Source organism: Pristis pectinata, chromosome 16 (genome assembly GCF_009764475.1).
Source record: "Pristis pectinata isolate sPriPec2 chromosome 16, sPriPec2.1.pri, whole genome shotgun sequence".
Taxonomy (NCBI): domain Eukaryota; kingdom Metazoa; phylum Chordata; class Chondrichthyes; order Rhinopristiformes; family Pristidae; genus Pristis; species Pristis pectinata.
Genome location: NC_067420.1, coordinates 7479357 through 7495949, shown reverse-complemented (window position 1 = coordinate 7495949; position 16593 = coordinate 7479357). Strand labels below are relative to the sequence as shown.

Sequence of the window (16593 nt, the reverse complement as noted above, 5' to 3'; positions counted from 1 at the left end):
ACGGCCTTCCAGATGATCAGAGGCCATGGAGCCACAAGGTATACCCTAGGGTTTGGACAGGTACATCAACCAATCAGCCAAGACCAGTTGGCAGGAGGATGATCAGGTGTTCATGATCCATTGTACTTCAAGATGGTGTGAAGGAGGTCTGATTTACCAAGGAACGTGACTGTTAATACCACACTGCTTAACATGGCAATGGCTGTCAATTACCTATAAAGCCACATGACTCTATTTAATGTTGGTACAAGTGGTTATCCGATGAGGATGAAGCAAATCAGCCAAGCATGTCTCAATAGTTTCACACAAGAGCATCAGTTACCTGAATTTATCCAGCAAGTTGCTTGAAGTGATGGACAAAGGAGGTAAATGAGGATATTTGATATTAGAACAGGCCAGAAAGGAGAAACAGGCAATGTTGACTTTTCACATTCATCCACAAATCAAAAACAATACTCATTGCTTCTCTAAAGGTTTAACCAACATTGTCATAGTTCACACGGCATGGCTGTCCTGCACTCTGCAACATTTTCCACAATACATTATTGACAATAGATGGAATATGTGACAATCAACTCCCTACCCATGACAGGGTCATCACAGTAAACATGGTTTGGAAGCTGTACAGGGACAATGACCAGGCACTTGTTCTGTGCCACAGCTCTTTTCATTATTAAAGGGAAGACTGAGGAGGAGCAAGCCAGTAACCCGGAATGTGCAAAACCTCCCAAGCAGAGAGTCAACCATTTCATCCCAAGCTGGATCTGGCCAGAGTTCACACTTCAAAGCGTCTTAATAAGTTTGATCGTGAACATCAGATTCAGGTAGCAACTGAAGGAAGACAACCTGCTGTCAGCGAGCGTTGGGTTGATTAACAAAACTGTCAGTGATTTGAAGGCTACTTTAACCAATAGGAATGAGCTTGAAAGCCATTGAATAATTGTACAGAATATAGCATGGTGGTTTCAAGGGGTCATGGATCTCATCGTCAAGCTGGGCACTGTGACTCAAGAGGGTTTGCTTACAGGGCAGACCGTCATTTGCAAAGGAAGGTTTTGGACACACAGCAGCTGACGTGTGCTCTCTATGATGACTCAAGGCATTGAAGCCCACGGTATAAATGGAGAGTAAAGATGGCTTGAAATGTGTCTGGGATGCTACCATAGCCATTTTATACCATGCACCCATAGGTGCAGCAGAACCTAGTCCACAACCTCTGCTCTTTCAGGGAGTTTATGTTTAGCTTTTGAGTTACACCATTCCAGATTCCCCAGAGTTCTGGTCATTCTTTGGTATTTACCCATTTCCCTTTTGAAAATTACTGCGGAGTCTGAGTCTACCATCCTCTCAGACAGCACCTTCCAAATGATAAGAACGTACTAAGGCACTTTATTTTTGTTTCATTTCCTGAGTCTTTCTTTTGTCAATAACTTCAAATCAGTGCCCTGTGGTTACGTTCATTTCTCAATCAAAGCATTTTTATTAGCTATAACCTCACCATTTAACATTTTTTTTTCCTCAACTGCCTCTGTCTGAATGACCCAGGTTCACCATCTCCTCCAAATAACTGGCCCATATACTGAAGTTTCTACTTCACCATTACTATGTTAAAAAAGACTGGGAACTCACTTGGTTCCACTCTCCACCAGCAACATCAGGATAAAAATCCCTTCCATGTTGATAAATTCAGTGGCAAAGGTGGCATCAGCTGAGAGCTTGGCCAGTTCCTTCAGGGCATCGAGCCGCGAGTCTAGGCACGAGGACTGGATCCTCTCCAGCAGCTGTCGGGCTGCTCGATTCTGCAAACAAGTCAGGTTAGGGTTACGCACAATCCCCAAACAGCACATTAACCGCCCTTTACTAAAACGAAGGGTATGAAATTAAGCGAGATAAAACATCAACCATACAACCCCAGAGAAGCCTACCTGATTATTCTGCCCCTTCACCTACACATGAACCAGAAGCAGGACAGTAGACCACTTGGCCCATCAAGCCTATCCACAATAGGATTATGGCTAACCCAACTGTAACCTCAGCTCCATATTCTCTGCACTCTTATCCCCTTGCTTATCAAAAATCTATCCATCTTCTGCCTTAAAGATATTCCAAACTTCTGCTTCCACTGCCCTTTGAGGAAGAGAGTTCCAAAGACTCGAGCCTTTTGCTTCATCTGTCTAAAAGGAGTGATACCTTATTTTTAACCTCTAGTTCTAGATTCTCCCACAAGTAGAAATATCCTCCCCACATCCACCTCGTCAAGTCTCCTCAAAATCTTACACATCTCATTCAAGTTGCCCTCACTCCTATAAGCTGCCGCAGGTACAAGCCTAGCCTGTCCAACCTCTTCTCAAAAGATAACTTCCCCACTCCCCGTATTGGTCTGGTACACCTCCAAACTGCTTCTAATGAATTAACATCCCTCCTGAAGTAAGGAAGCCAATACCGCACACAAAGCTGCAGATATGGTCTTGCCGATGCCATATGTAAATGAAGCATAACCTCCTTGCTTTTTTTTAAAAAAAAGTCTTCCTTGCAATCAAAGATAACATTCCGTTACCTTTCTTAGTTACTTGCTGTACCTGCATGCCAATCTTTTACAAATCATGCACTAGGAGACCCAGATGTCTCTGCATATCAAGCTCTGCAACCTCTTACCATCTACACAAGTTACTATAAAGCTCACCAGTGCCTCTACTTCCTCAGGAGGCTAATGAAATTTGGCATGTTCCCTTTGACCCTCACCAATTTTTACTGATGCACTATAGAAAGCATCCTATCAGGATGCATCATGGCTTGGTATGACAACTACTCTGCCTGAGACCGCAAGAAACTGCAGAGAGTTGTGGACACAGCTCAGCACATCACAGAAACCAGCCTCCCCTCCATGGACTCCATCTACACTTCTTGCTGCCTCAGTAAAGCAGCCGGCATTATCAAAGACCCCACCCACCCCGGACATTCTCTCTTTTCCCCTCTCCCATCGGGCAGAAGATACAAAAGCCTGAAGGGCTCAAGGATAGCTTCTATCCTGCTGTTACAAGACTCTTGAATAGTCCCCTAGTACGATAAGATGAACTCTTGACCTCACAGTCTACCTCGTAATGGCTTTGCACCTTATTGTCTGCCTGAACTGTCTGTGTAACTGTAACACCTTATTTTGCATTCTGTTCTTGCTTTTCACTTGTACTGCCTCAATGCACTGTTGTAATGAAGTGATCTGTATAGATAACAGCCAAAGCAAAGTTTTTCACTGTACCTTATACATGTGACAATAATAAACCAATTTTCGTACAAAATGGGCAATATGGAAAATACCCTATGTTCCCATACTATATGGCATTTAGGCTGGACTTCACCACACACACACACACAAACACACATACACAACCCTCTGACTAAAGGCCTTGCAAATGGCTGGCATTATCTGTTCCTGTCCCTGCCAACTCTGCCCTTGGGGAAGCAGACTAACTGATTCCTTCCAACCTGCAAGGTTATGGCCTCATTCTCAATGGCCCTCACCCACAAGTCCCAATTGTTCTTAACAGACTCTTGAAAGATGTGCAATGACAATTGCAGCCACATTTAATCCTGTCCTCACGTGGTCAATGAGAATAGATTCTGGCAACACTTCAATAGCTCCAACTATAATCCGTCCCTTTAGCACAGGCACAATGTACAATACTGCACTTGTTCCTTGATCTTTTGAGTATCCAAGTTTTAATCGTTCCAGCCTTTCAGAAGTGACACTAGTTACCTTGAATTTGATTCTCGTAAACAAAGGGTGTAGTTTTACCCAGTTTCCAACATCATCTCTGACTTGATAAACCTATTCTGGAATCACAATTACTTGGAAAAGATCTCCTCAAAGGCTGCCAACAGAGAGACAGCAGTACAAAAGTATAAATCCCTTTCCCAGCCAAGTTGCCCAGGAACAAAGACCAGGCATTTAGGAACTCACGAGTCTCATTTAAATGAGGCTTGAGGCCTAATATCAAATGTGCTTCAAGCCCACTGTTGCTACAGGCTGATGCGAGCCAAAACCACCTTTCAGTGTTGGCAACTCTGAACTGCTGCATCTTCGTCATGAATACTCACCGGAGAGATAGCCAGCCGCAGAATGGTCCCATTTTTGATCTCATTGCGAGTCTAGAGGAGATGAGAGGAAAAAAAAGGAATCTCAAGAATTTAAAAAGAATGGCAATTAATTTTTATTTCCTTGCCTGAAAAAGATTGATGAGCAGCTTCAAAAAGGGAAATCTGGGAGCAATTCCAGAAAGGGTTGGATGCTACATCAAAGTAACAGTGGGATCCTTCCATACATTGCTGAGGTAATGATTGTTACCAAGTTACTGAAGAAAATTAAGTAGAAGGGATTATGTAAATTTGTACAGATGGAGATGCAAGGGAACTGACCTTCTCAGTGATGTACAGCTGAGTCCCATCAGCATAACGCAGTGTGTAGTGTTCTGGGTTGGGCAAGGACCACCTGCAAACAAAAACAAACAACATCACAGGAGAGCCATCTCCTTCTGCAGAAGCAATAACCAAGATTGTCACAATAGTTGTGATCAAATTAATAAATGTCAGTAACTCACAATAATTAGTTATCAGTAACAATAAGCACAAGTTTGATTACTTAGGTAATAATCTATCACTGGCTGATAATATAATCAACAACTGTAAATCACCAGTGCATAACAATCAGGAGCATAGGAAAAGGAATGACCAGCCTGTCTCGCCAGCTGGCAGATGGCAAACTCGACCTCAACTCCAGTTACCTGCTTTGGCTCATCTAATACTCAATAAGAGTGGATGGAGAGTTCCTGCCACCAACCAGACTTGAGCATCAATCATTCTGAAAACATTCAATCAAAACCAGAGTAAAAATGGAGACACAAGAGACTGCAGATGCTGGAAATCTGGAGCAACACACATGATGCTGGAGGAAATCAGCAGGTCAGGCAGCATCTGTGGAGGGAAATGGACAGTCAACGTTTCACGTTGAGACCCTTCATCTGGACTGGAGAGAGGGGAGATAGGTGGTATAAAGAGGTGGAGGGAAGGGGTGGAGCCCAAGCTGGATTTAGGTGGGGGGGGGGGTGATAGGCAGCTGAGGGAGGGGGAAGTGGGAATGATGTCAGAAGTGACAAAGGGTTTAAGAGGATGGAATCTGATAGCAGAGGACAATGGAGCATAGAATAAGAGTTGGGGAGGGGAACCAGTGGGAGGAGTGTGTGGGTATAAGCACTTGGATCAGAAGAGAGTGAAAAGGGAAAGGTGGGGGGGAAGGGACAGAGGGGGAGCAGTAAAAATGGAATTATTCAATGTCCTGCAATTTTTGGTCCCCAACATCTCCTCCATGGATCATTTCACACAAACTGTGATGATCACTCAGCTCCCTCCTGTCTCAGCAGTTCTCCAGCCCTGCTTCTCCATTGCTCTGCAGAGTCTCCTAGGTAACAGAACAGATAAACACACAGCCACATATTGGTCAACAGTGAAACTAGTTCCTGTGTCCCTCCTGCCCCAGCATCCTGCTTCTTTGGATTTCTTTTGTGCTCTCAATTGAGCTGCCTTTATCAATAAACACTGGAACGTCTCTTCACCTCTTTCCTCCTTCGACCTAGGTCTCGCTTGATATCCATTTTTGTCCAATTATGCAACACAAATAAATGCTTATATAAGCTATTCTTTTCAAATATAAAAACAGCAAATTTAGCACAATAGTCTATGATGCAGCGAGTCTTAGATAACCAGGTGTGCAGAAAGTACAAACAGTTGCTCAAACTCAACCACAGGGGCTGGAGCTTGGGGATCAGATGATCCCTGCACAGCTGACAGGAAAAGGGATTCTGGGAATTGCTCACCCTGCAGCTTCAAAAGGTTCAGGAATATTGTAAAGGAATAGCCATTCAACAGGATAGGAGACAACACTTCAGGAAACCTCGCAAACTTTCACCTTCTCAAACAGATGTCTAGCTCACTACAGACAGGTGACAAATGCCCTGGGGCAATACACTCAAGGACATCTCCATGGCTGTGCTAGGCAGCAAGCTGCAGTGATCACTGGGGATTCAATAATCAGGCAGCACTACAGCCACTGGCACAAGACCCATGATGCATCCTTGGTGCTTGGGTAAAGGAAATTGCCAAGTGCAGTAACTTTTAATGGGGGGGGGGGGGCGGGGGGAGGTTGGGACTAGTCGAAAAGGGGTGCAGGGATAGCCATAATCATGGTCCAAGTACCATTTTGGGAAGGACATCAATGTCTTGGTGAGAAAGCAGAAGGGTTTCAGCAGACTGTTTCCAGTGGTGAGGGATGTTATGTGGCACAATTACGGAAGTTCGGGTTGTTCTCCGAGCAGTAGTTTGAGGAGATTTTGTAGAGATGCACGAAATCATGAAGGGTCATGATAGAGGTCAGTTCTCAGAGGACAGAAATATTAGACAACTGGCAAAAGAATCAGCAGCAAGAGTTAGGAACAGAGTGGTGCCACTCAAGCTCAGTCCTGGGACCATTGGTTTTCACAGTATATATTAATTACTTGCATTTGGACACACACGGAATAATTTCAATAATTCTAGATGGCACAAAACTTGGACGCACAGTCAACAGTGAAGTGGACACCAATCCAAAGGTGGGACTGTTCTCCTTCCTACCAAGAGGTGTTCAAAATATTGAGGGATTCAGTCAGAGTATGCAGAAAGAACTGTTTCCATTGGTGGAAGGATCAATAACCAGAGGCAGGTTTTATAGGACTGGCAAAAGGATCAGAGGAGAGTGATCAGTATGTGGATTGTACTCACTAAAACACTGGAGACAGCCAATTTGGTACTTAAATGAAAACTAGTATGGTCTCTAAAGGCTGAATGTCCTCCTGCAATGTTACCATTCTGTGATTCTAAGATTCTAGAAGGAAAAGTCTTGTAAAAAAAAAATGCAGCACATTGCCAAGTTCCAGAAGCCTAAAAGGCTGGCAAAAGCAGATTCAACAACTTCAGCATTCAAAAGGAGAATCAGATAGATACTTGCAAGGGGGAAAAAAAATTAATTAGATAGAGCAGTGGGATTCATTGGATATTTCTACCAAGGATCCAGGATAGGCATGATGAAGTGAATGGCCTCTATGTATCCTAGGGATGCAATACTTGCATATTTGGATTATCCATTTCCTGACAAATTAGAGAATCCAAAATGCTCACTCATTCCCTCACCTCACTTTTTATTCTTTATCTTTTATACAGTGGCATGCAAAAGTTTGGGCACTCCTGGTCAAAATTTCTGTTACTGTGAATAGTTGAGTAGAAGATGAACTGGTCTCCAAAAGTCATAAAGTTAAAGATGAAACATTCTTTTCAACATTTTAAGATTAGTGTATTATTTTTGTTTTGTACAATTTTAAAGTGAAAAAAGGAAAGGAGCACCATGCAAAAGTTTGGGCACCCCAAGAGATTTGAGCTCTCAGATAACTTTTACCAAGGTCTCAGACCTTCATTAGCTTGTTAGGGCTATGGCTTGTTCACAGTCATCATTAAGAAAGGCCAGGTGATGTAAATTTCAAAGCTTTATAAATACCCTGACTCCTCAAACCTTGTCCCAATGATCAGCAGCCATGGGCTTCTCTAAGCAGCTGCCTAGCACCTGAAAATTTAAATAAATGATGCCCACAAAGCAGGAGAAGGCTATAAGAAGATAGCAAAGCATTTTCAGGTAGCTGTTTCCCCAATTCGTAATGCAAGAACTGGCAGTTAACAGGAACAGTGGAGGTACAGTTGAGATCTGGAAGACCAAGAAAACTTTCCGAGAGAACTGCTCGTAGGATTGCTAGAGAGGCTAATCAAAACCCCTGTTTGACTGCAAAAGACCTTCAGGAAGATTTAGCAGACTCTGGAGTGGTGGTGCACTGTTCTACCGAGGATCCAGGATAGGCATGATGGAGTGAAAGGCCTGCGATACCTGCACAAATATGACCTTCATGGAAGAGTCATAAGAAGAAAACCTTTCCTGCTTCCTCACCACAAAATTCAGCGTCAGAAGTTTGCAAAGGAACATCTAAACATGCCTAATGCATTTTGGAAACAAGTCCTGTGGACTGATGAAGTTAAAATAGAACTTTTGGTTGCAATGAGCAAAGGAAAGTTTGGAGAAAAAAGGGTGCAGAATTTCATGAAAAGAACACCTCTCTGACTCTTAAGCACGGGGGTGGATCCATCATGCTTTGGGCTTGTGTTGCAGCCAGTGGCACGGGGAACATTTCACTGGTAGAGGGAAGAATGAATTCAATTAAATACCAGCAAATTCTGGAAGCAAACATCACACCATCTGTAAAAAAATTCTGAAGATGAAAAGCAGATGGCTTCTACAACAGGATAATGATCCTAAACATACCTCAAAATCCACAATGGATTACCTCAAGAGGCACAAGCTGAAGGTTTTGCCATGGCCCTCACAGTCCCATGACCTAAACATCATTGAAAATCTGTGGATAGACCTCAAAAGAACAGTGCATGCAAGACGGCCCAAGAATCTCACAGAACTAGAAGACCTTTGCAAGGAAGAATGGGCAAAAATCCCCCAAACAAAAATTGAAAGACTCTTAGCTGGCTGCAGAAAGCATTCACAAGCTGTGATACTTGCCAAAGGGGGTGTTACTAAGTACTGACCATGCAGGGTGCCCAAACTTTTGCTTCGGGCCCTTTTCCTTTTTTGTTATTTTGAAACTGTAAAAGATGGAAATAAAAAAGTAACCTTGCTTAAAATATTAAAGAAATGTGTCATCTTTAACTTTATGCCTTTTGGAAATCAGGTCATCTTTTACTCGTTTAGCTATTCACAGTAACAGAAATTTTGACTAGGGGTGCCCAAACTTTTGCATGCAACTGTATACTGTTGCCCACCCTCTCCCCCCCTCATTTTCTTTATCATTTTCTCATCTCATTCCATTTGACCCTTTCATCTTCCTCCAGACCCCATGTATTATTGGCCCCCAACCATCATCCATTTCACTATTCCACAGATTGGCTCCCCATTATCAATCTATTTCCTCCCTAAGGATCTCTGTAGGTTTGGGATCACAGAGGAATTCATTAACTGAACTTCAGAAAGTACAACAGGAAGAGCAGTACAACCCAGAGTACGTAAAGAGGGATTTCTCCAGAGATGCACTAATGCTCAGTAATTATCACCAGTCTGGATAAATGTACTTCCCACAAACTGACTGGGGTCAAGGTTATGCTGAATAAGCACATGTAGACATTAGTGTTAATGACTGTGATTTTACAATTCCCATCTACCACTCACTCAGTGATTGCAGGCTGAAACGAATTTGCTTTGTATTAGTTTGGATGGTTTGGCTTTGAGAGCAGTGGGCCGAAGAAAACAAGGTTCCTTCCTGTGTGGGGTCTTTGGCACAGCACTTCCTAAACAGTACGCAAAGTGGGCTGGTTCAGAGAGTGCAGAGAGAAAATTTACATTAAATGGGACTTACAACGGGTACAACAGCAGCAGCTTTCACTTACAGAGCCCGTTTAATATGGCAAAACCTCCCCATCTAATAGCATCTAGTACCAGTTATGGAGAGAGCCATTTCATTAGAAGACTAATAACTTTGGTCGAAAAGCCATCTATGGGCAGGAAAAAGTAGAGAGACAGAAAGATTCAGGGCATCAAAAGGCAGGGAGATCTATGAGCCAGCTGCCATGGAGGTAACCAGGAAGTGTTAGACCTTTCTTGGGCAGGTTTTTTTTAAATGAGAGATGGACATGAAGTACAAAAGCTATTGTCAACCACCAGGAGACAGAAGTAACCGGCCTTGAACTAAATCGCTGCACACAGTCAGGCAAGTGATATTTATTTGTGTGACTGATTATTATGACCACCCATTTCCCAAATTTCTCCTTCACCTCTTCCCTCTCTCACCCCAAACCCTCCTCCCTCTCAACTTCCTCCACACCAACCAGGCAATCTATCCAATTGTCCTTCTGACTTTTCCTCTTCGTCCTTAAAGTTTGGCGATACAATTCCACTGGCAGCAAACTCATGGGTACTTTACTCAGGAGGCCACTGTATGAGCCAGGTGGACTACTAGGGGTATCACAGCACGTCAATCCTGTCTTCACCCAGCATTCCCAAATACACATTTTCCTTTCTCCAAGGCCTAGGATCTGGAATTTTCATCCATCAAATCCAAGGGAATTAGAAGATTCATTTGGCAGAAAGCAAGTTTATGTAACAGGAGTGAAACTAATATGGTAACAAATTGGGGGAAATGTATGGAGAAACAGCTAACTGTCAAGGTACATGGAACATTGACCTAATTATGGAACTGTAGTTCCACTTCTATATTCACATAATGCAGAACATGTAGAGTGCAAGATAAAAGGTATAAAAATTAAACATCATAGCAAGCTCGGATTCAAGCTTTGAGCTGACACGTCCAAATTTTTACATCTAAAACTCAAGCTTTTGGTGTAATAATGCCTTTCCAGTGTACACCAAAAGTAGGCATGTTAAATGTCATAACTGATACTCTTTATTTAGGAATCCTTTTGACTTGTGCAGTAAATTATAGAGAACATACCAAGTTTTGCTAACAGATGTAGATCACGGTTACTTTGTAGACAAACAAAGCAGCTAAATTTCTGCATAAACTTCCAAAAAACAACAAATGAAATGAAATCACAGCTGAACACCTACCTTTGACTTATAGCCAGTCTATGTACAATGCTCTACAGATAATCAGTGGATATCTCCAGTATAACCTGCAGCACTTTTATGTTAAAAAAACATTATTCACATAACTTTACAGATGCTTATCTAAATGCAACACTCAGTGTACTTTATCCCTCCCACAAAATCACATTAATCCTTCTTAATATACCTTTCTATTTCTCTATCTACTGAACCATAGTATTGCCTTTCCCCAGTAACAATATCTGGACACTTGTTTTTACACCCATGTGCTACTATGGCACCACATACTTACCCATCGCAAACCTCTCTGATAATTGCAATCAGTGGCTTTTTCTGCAAAGGATGGAGAGAGTTAACGGTTAGCAATTAACTCATAACATTTCCGATCACATTAATCTTACAGTTCCCAACTTTGTACAGAGGCAACTCCAGCAAACCATGCGATTTCCGCCCCCAAAACCCCATATCGCACCTCTCCTCTGGGATTTTGTTCTCTATATTCATACCTCATGCCAATCTTGTGCTCCCTTATAATAAGATCAAAAGAAAATGTTGTGAACACTCAAATCATGCAGATTTTTGTTTACTTCAGATTTCCAGGATCTGCAACTTTTTGCTTTTCTATCTCCCCCTTTCTAGTATGCAGATCAATGAAAGGAAACATTTAAAAGGATTTGGCATTCTGATAAAAGATAAAGTAACTACGCTCGTGAGACTCCATGGATGAACAATGGCATAGGGGAACAATTGGGGCTAAGGAAGATGTACATGGAGTACACAGCAGAGGAATGCACAATAAGAGAGACCAAGGGATAATTCAAAATGAAAATTAGAAAGGCAATGAGGCGCTATCAAAGAACATATTTTAAGAGAAATATTTTGCATCAATTAAAAAAAGGTTGGGATGGGAACAGGACCTGTTTTCTAGCTAGATTTTCAAAATGCCTTTGGTGAGACATGGTATAATAGATGAATGAAATGTCAGAGAATGAGAACAGGGGAAGGGTAGTGGTGTTCTATGAGGGTCAGTGCTGGGATCACTGCTGTTCACAATTTACATTAATTATTTAGATCTGGAAACCAAATAATTTCTAGATCTGCTGACAAATTGGATGGGAGGCTGAAAATTACAGGAGGACATTAGCAAGTTGCAGAATGGACCAACAATTGGAAAATGAAGTTTAACACAGATAAAAAGGCAAGATGGTACATTTTGGTAGAAAGAAAATGGTCACTTATTGCAGAGTTCAAGCCCAATGTGGGTTGGGGAAATAAAGGGATACTGGGTACAAAACCAATCATTAAAAGTTGCACTGCTGATTAGAAAAGCCACAAAAGGAAGCAAACCCAGCACCAAGGTTTACTTCGAGGGAAAGAACCCAAAAGAAGAGAAATTATGCTAAACCTGGTTATATGTCAGAGTACTGCATAGAGTTCTATTTTTATTTTAGAAATAAAATATGTAGAGGCACCAGAGAGAGTACAGAAAAGATTTACAAGGATAGTAGAAATGTGAAAGCATTAACATCAGGAAAGAATGAATAGACTGGGTCCTTTTGCTCTTTAAAGCATCTGAAGTAGTAAAGATTCATAAAATTATGGAAGTTTTGATTAAGTAGATGCAGAGATGATGTTTCCATGTGGGGAAGGGTGTAACTGGTGGCCATCAATACAAGACAGTCACCAAGAAATCCAGAAAGGAATTCAGAAGAAACTTATCCAAAGAGCGGTAAGAATGTGGAACTCACTCCTAACAGAGTGGCTGGAGCAAATAGTATAGAAACACTTTAGTATAATAGTATAAAAAAAAGTATAAAAACACATAGAAACAGGGAAGCCTGGATACATAAATGCCACAGGATTAAATAAGTCATGATGCTGAAAGATTTGAATGAGGAAAGATGAGCAAACCACGAGCACAAAATGGTCCGTTTCCATCCTTGCAATTTTTGGGTTTCAAGCATGAGTTATTTTGATCAGTGGTTTCCATTTTCTGTTTCTCCTGTAGCCTCAGGAGGAGCGTCTTGTGTGCAGCTTTTGAGCACGCACCATGCATACAAGTTCAAAGTACGTTTGTTTGGGAGGGAAGAAGTGACCTTGGCCTGGAGTTACCAAAGCTCTTGTTACTAGAGTCTTTCATTATATCATGTCCAGGGCTGTGAGAGGCCAATTGTTAGAGATCAGTTACCGGAGTTTGACAACATCCTCATTATCGCTGCCCCCATGACATGAACTAGATGGTCTTCTCATCCAGCAGTTCTCGTGCTTTTGATTCATACTCAAAGTCCATCTGGTCTCAAGGGTTGCAGAACCATACATTACCCTGTCAGAGTCCCACTGATGAAAGGGGAAAAGAATTCCAGATGGTGGAAATATGATATTAAAAAAAATGTTGGAAATACTCAAGAGGTCATGCAGCAGCTATGAAGAGCAAGAATCTCAGTTAACATTACAGGTCGTTAACCTTTCAAACTGTAAATGCCGATTATCTCAAATTGTGAAATTCAGCATTGAGACCTGGGAGCTATAATGAGTCTTCTCAAAAGACAAGGTGCTGCTCTTCAAGTACCTGACCGCCATAGTCTAACATTGAACAATTTCTCCTTTAATTCCATTCACTTCCTCTAACAAGGTGCAGCAACAAGAACATTCGTGGGTCTTAACTATGCCCAACTCTGCCAGATACTTAGAACAGTTGGACCAGTTTGCGTCAGCCCCAACATTTACCTGGCCCCGCACCTTACCCGTTTTTCCAGTATGGGAGTCTTGGTGTTGCTTCCTTCTTTTAATGCAGAACTCAAAGGTTTCTCCACTTTTGCTGCCAACTTCCACCCTCCTTCACTTTCATCAGGTTCATCTCCAACTCTTCCCTTCCTTGACCTCCTGTTGAGGGCCTGTTTCTGTGCTGTATTACTCTATGACTTTATCTCCATCAGAGGGGACACATAATGGGTATTGGTTGCTAACAAGTCCACAGAGTCCTACAGCAAGCCTGACTATATCTCCTCCCATCCTGCTTCCTGCAAAGACTCCATTCACCACCCTTATTTGGCTGCATCTCATCTGTTCTGATGACACCACCTTCCACACCAGTGCTTCCAAACAGTCTTCCTTTTCCCCTCACTATGGGTTCTCCTCCAGCATTGCGGACAGAGCTCTCAACCGTTTCTGATCCATTTTTGCTCGCACTCCCACTTCTCCCACCTAGAGGAAGAATAAGGTCCCCCTTGCACCCCACCAGCCTACTTATTTAACAGATCACATCTGTAACTTCTGACAATGCAATGCTACCTCAAGATGCATCTCCCCTTCTGCCCTTTCAGCACTCTAGAAGGACCATTCTCTCCATCATTCCTTGGTTCATACTTCCATCTGCATCTTCCAGCAACCACTCCTCTTCTCATTGCACCTTCTCATCCACCACAAGAGATGCAATACCTGCTCTTTTATCTCTTCCCTTCCATCATTTAGGACTCACACACATGATTCAGGTGAGGCAGTGATTCACTCCTACTTCTTCCAATTTAACGCTCATATATGTTACTGGTGTAATGTTGCTGGTAGGTAATTGGCAGGTGAAATTTAATAAAATGAAGTATTATGCTTTGGCAGGAAGGAGAGGATGCAATGCAAGCTGCAGGGCACCATTGTGAAAAGGGTACAAGAACAGACAGGTCTGTGGAACACATGCATACTTTGTAGTGGCACAAGAAGTTGAGAAAGTGATTAAAAATACAAGTGCACTTTATAAACAGAATACCATTGCATGACAAACCTTAAAATAACATTGGTCTTGCCACAGGAAGAGTACTGTGTCCACTTCTAGGAACCACACTTTAGGAAAGATGTGAAGGCTTTAGAGGGGGTGCAGAAGAGATTCACCCAAATAATTCCAAGGATGAGGTACGTCAGTTCAGTGGATAGACTGAAGGCGGCTTGGGGGGGGGGGGGGGGGGCGTGGTGTGAAATGGTTCTCATTGGAACTCCTGTTCCAAGAAGATCTAACAGAGCTAGTTACAAACATTATGTATTGAGAAAATCTGTACTTGTTGGCAGACAAATAATAAAATTACCAGTCATAGAATGGAGTAACAAAAACATTGAAAGGGACAAAGTATTTTCTTTTCCTCTACACAGCAAGTGATTATGGCCTGGAATTCACTACCAGGAGATGTACTAGAGTCAGATCCAATTGTACCATTCACAACAGAGCTGGACAAATATCCGAAAGGAAAGATTTATAGGGCTACAGGAAGAGTGGGTCAGGCTGCATTCTTTTTATATAGGACCAGGACACAATTGATGGATCAAATAGTTCCAGTGTTGAAGGACGCCATTTTATTATTCTGCATATTGAAGAAACCAAACACACACACACTAAGTGCTTTGTGGAACACCATTCATTTCACAAGGGTAATCGTGAAATTCTAATTGTCACTTTAAATTTCCATCTCTCTCTGCCTTTGGCCTCTTGCACTGATCCAACAAAGTCCAACGCACATTTGAAGAACAGCATCTAATCTGCACTCTTGGCTCTGATAACAGGGCAGTTCTGATGAAAAGGTCAGCAACCTCCAACATTAACTCAGTTTTTTTTAATTCTCCAAAGATGCAGCCTGACCTGCTGGGCATTTCCAGTATCCTTTGTTTTATTCCAGGTTTCTGTGTTTACATATGTCTTACAGTTCCAGCATTGTTTCTCTCCCTCTCTTCAGTATTGATTCATCTCCCCCTACGTGCACCTTTTCCAGACAGTTCAACTGGGATTAACAACATTCACCCATTCTCTGAGCAGGCACCACCACTTGTATTAGGAATCTCCTTGGTCTCCTTTCTATCACAGACATTCCCTTCATTCTCTACATCCCTCCTCCTCTTTGCAACATAATATGCGTTTGATTTCTAACCTTCCCTTGTTCTGATGAAAGGTCATTGACCTGAAAAGTGAACTCTCTCCACAGATGCTGCCCCACCTTCGAGCATTTTCTGGTTTTACACCAAAGGTTTTCTCTAGTGCCACCTCATGTACTTTTCCACTTCTTGTGAAAGAATGTCCTTGCACATTCGAGCAAGCCTAGATATTAGAAATCTTCCATGTTTGAGCAGGCGAGGATTAACAGAGGGGAGTGCGGTTCCTCTTAGCTCCTCAGGTACCGATGCAGCAACCATACAACATTGGCATGTGGCTGATAATGTACATTCATCCATCAAATGCCAGGAAGGCATTGATCACTTCAAGAGGAGAAAAAATCCAGCCCCACCTCGTAATAGGAGCAGCAGCAGCAGAGATCAATGCTACCAACCTTCCAAGGGTCATCTAGCAGAAACTGAACTGAACCAGCGGTTAATAATGAGGCCACAAGACCTGGTCAGAGGAAGGGTCTGGTGGGTGACATCTCCCAATTCTCAGAAGCCTTTCCACAAGTCTGGTATATAATGAAAAACTCTTCATTTGTTCAGGTGTACCTTGACTGACACTTAAGTTGACTCCATCCAAGATCAAGCAAAACGCTTGATCATTACCCAGTCCACTACACTAAACCCTCACTGCCAGCACACTGTGGCTACAAAGTGCTCAGCAACAACCTCAGCACAATTTACTTGCAGCACCTTCCACACCCACATCCTCTACAACATCAGGCACGTGCAGTAGGCCCAAGAAAGCAGCACCACGAGGAAGTTCTCCTCTTGGTCACACAGCAGCCTAACTTTATTATCGAAAGGTCAAAGTACTCCCTACCCATGTAACATCAAAGAACTGCTTTTACCACACTGGCTGTAGAGGTTCAAGTTGGCAACATCACTAATCCCAGGGGCAGCCGTAGGTGGGCAATAGGTTATATCCTACCCAGCAGCCACCACATCCAAATACCATATACTAAACTCCTTTACTCATACTT

General features: G+C 42.5%; 1 protein-coding gene across 7 annotated transcripts in view; it reads right to left on the bottom strand.

Annotated features, from left to right (window-relative positions):
- Positions 1-16593, bottom strand: part of LOC127578732 (engulfment and cell motility protein 2) — a 129585-nt gene that overhangs the window by 63634 nt on the left and 49358 nt on the right. For 4 of the 7 annotated variants that reach the window (XM_052031123.1, XM_052031122.1, XM_052031126.1 and 1 more), the window contains 5 exons: positions 10986-11026; positions 4414-4486; positions 4096-4146; positions 1630-1799; positions 323-343 (listed from right to left, as the gene is read on the bottom strand). In XM_052031123.1, coding sequence (XP_051887083.1) covers positions 323-343; positions 1630-1799; positions 4096-4146; positions 4414-4486; positions 10986-11026 — 356 coding nt within the window. The remainder of the gene's footprint in view (positions 1-322; positions 344-1629; positions 1800-4095; positions 4147-4413; positions 4487-10985; positions 11027-16593) is intronic. The other 3 variants (XM_052031128.1, XM_052031129.1, XM_052031125.1) reach the window with 1 other exon arrangement.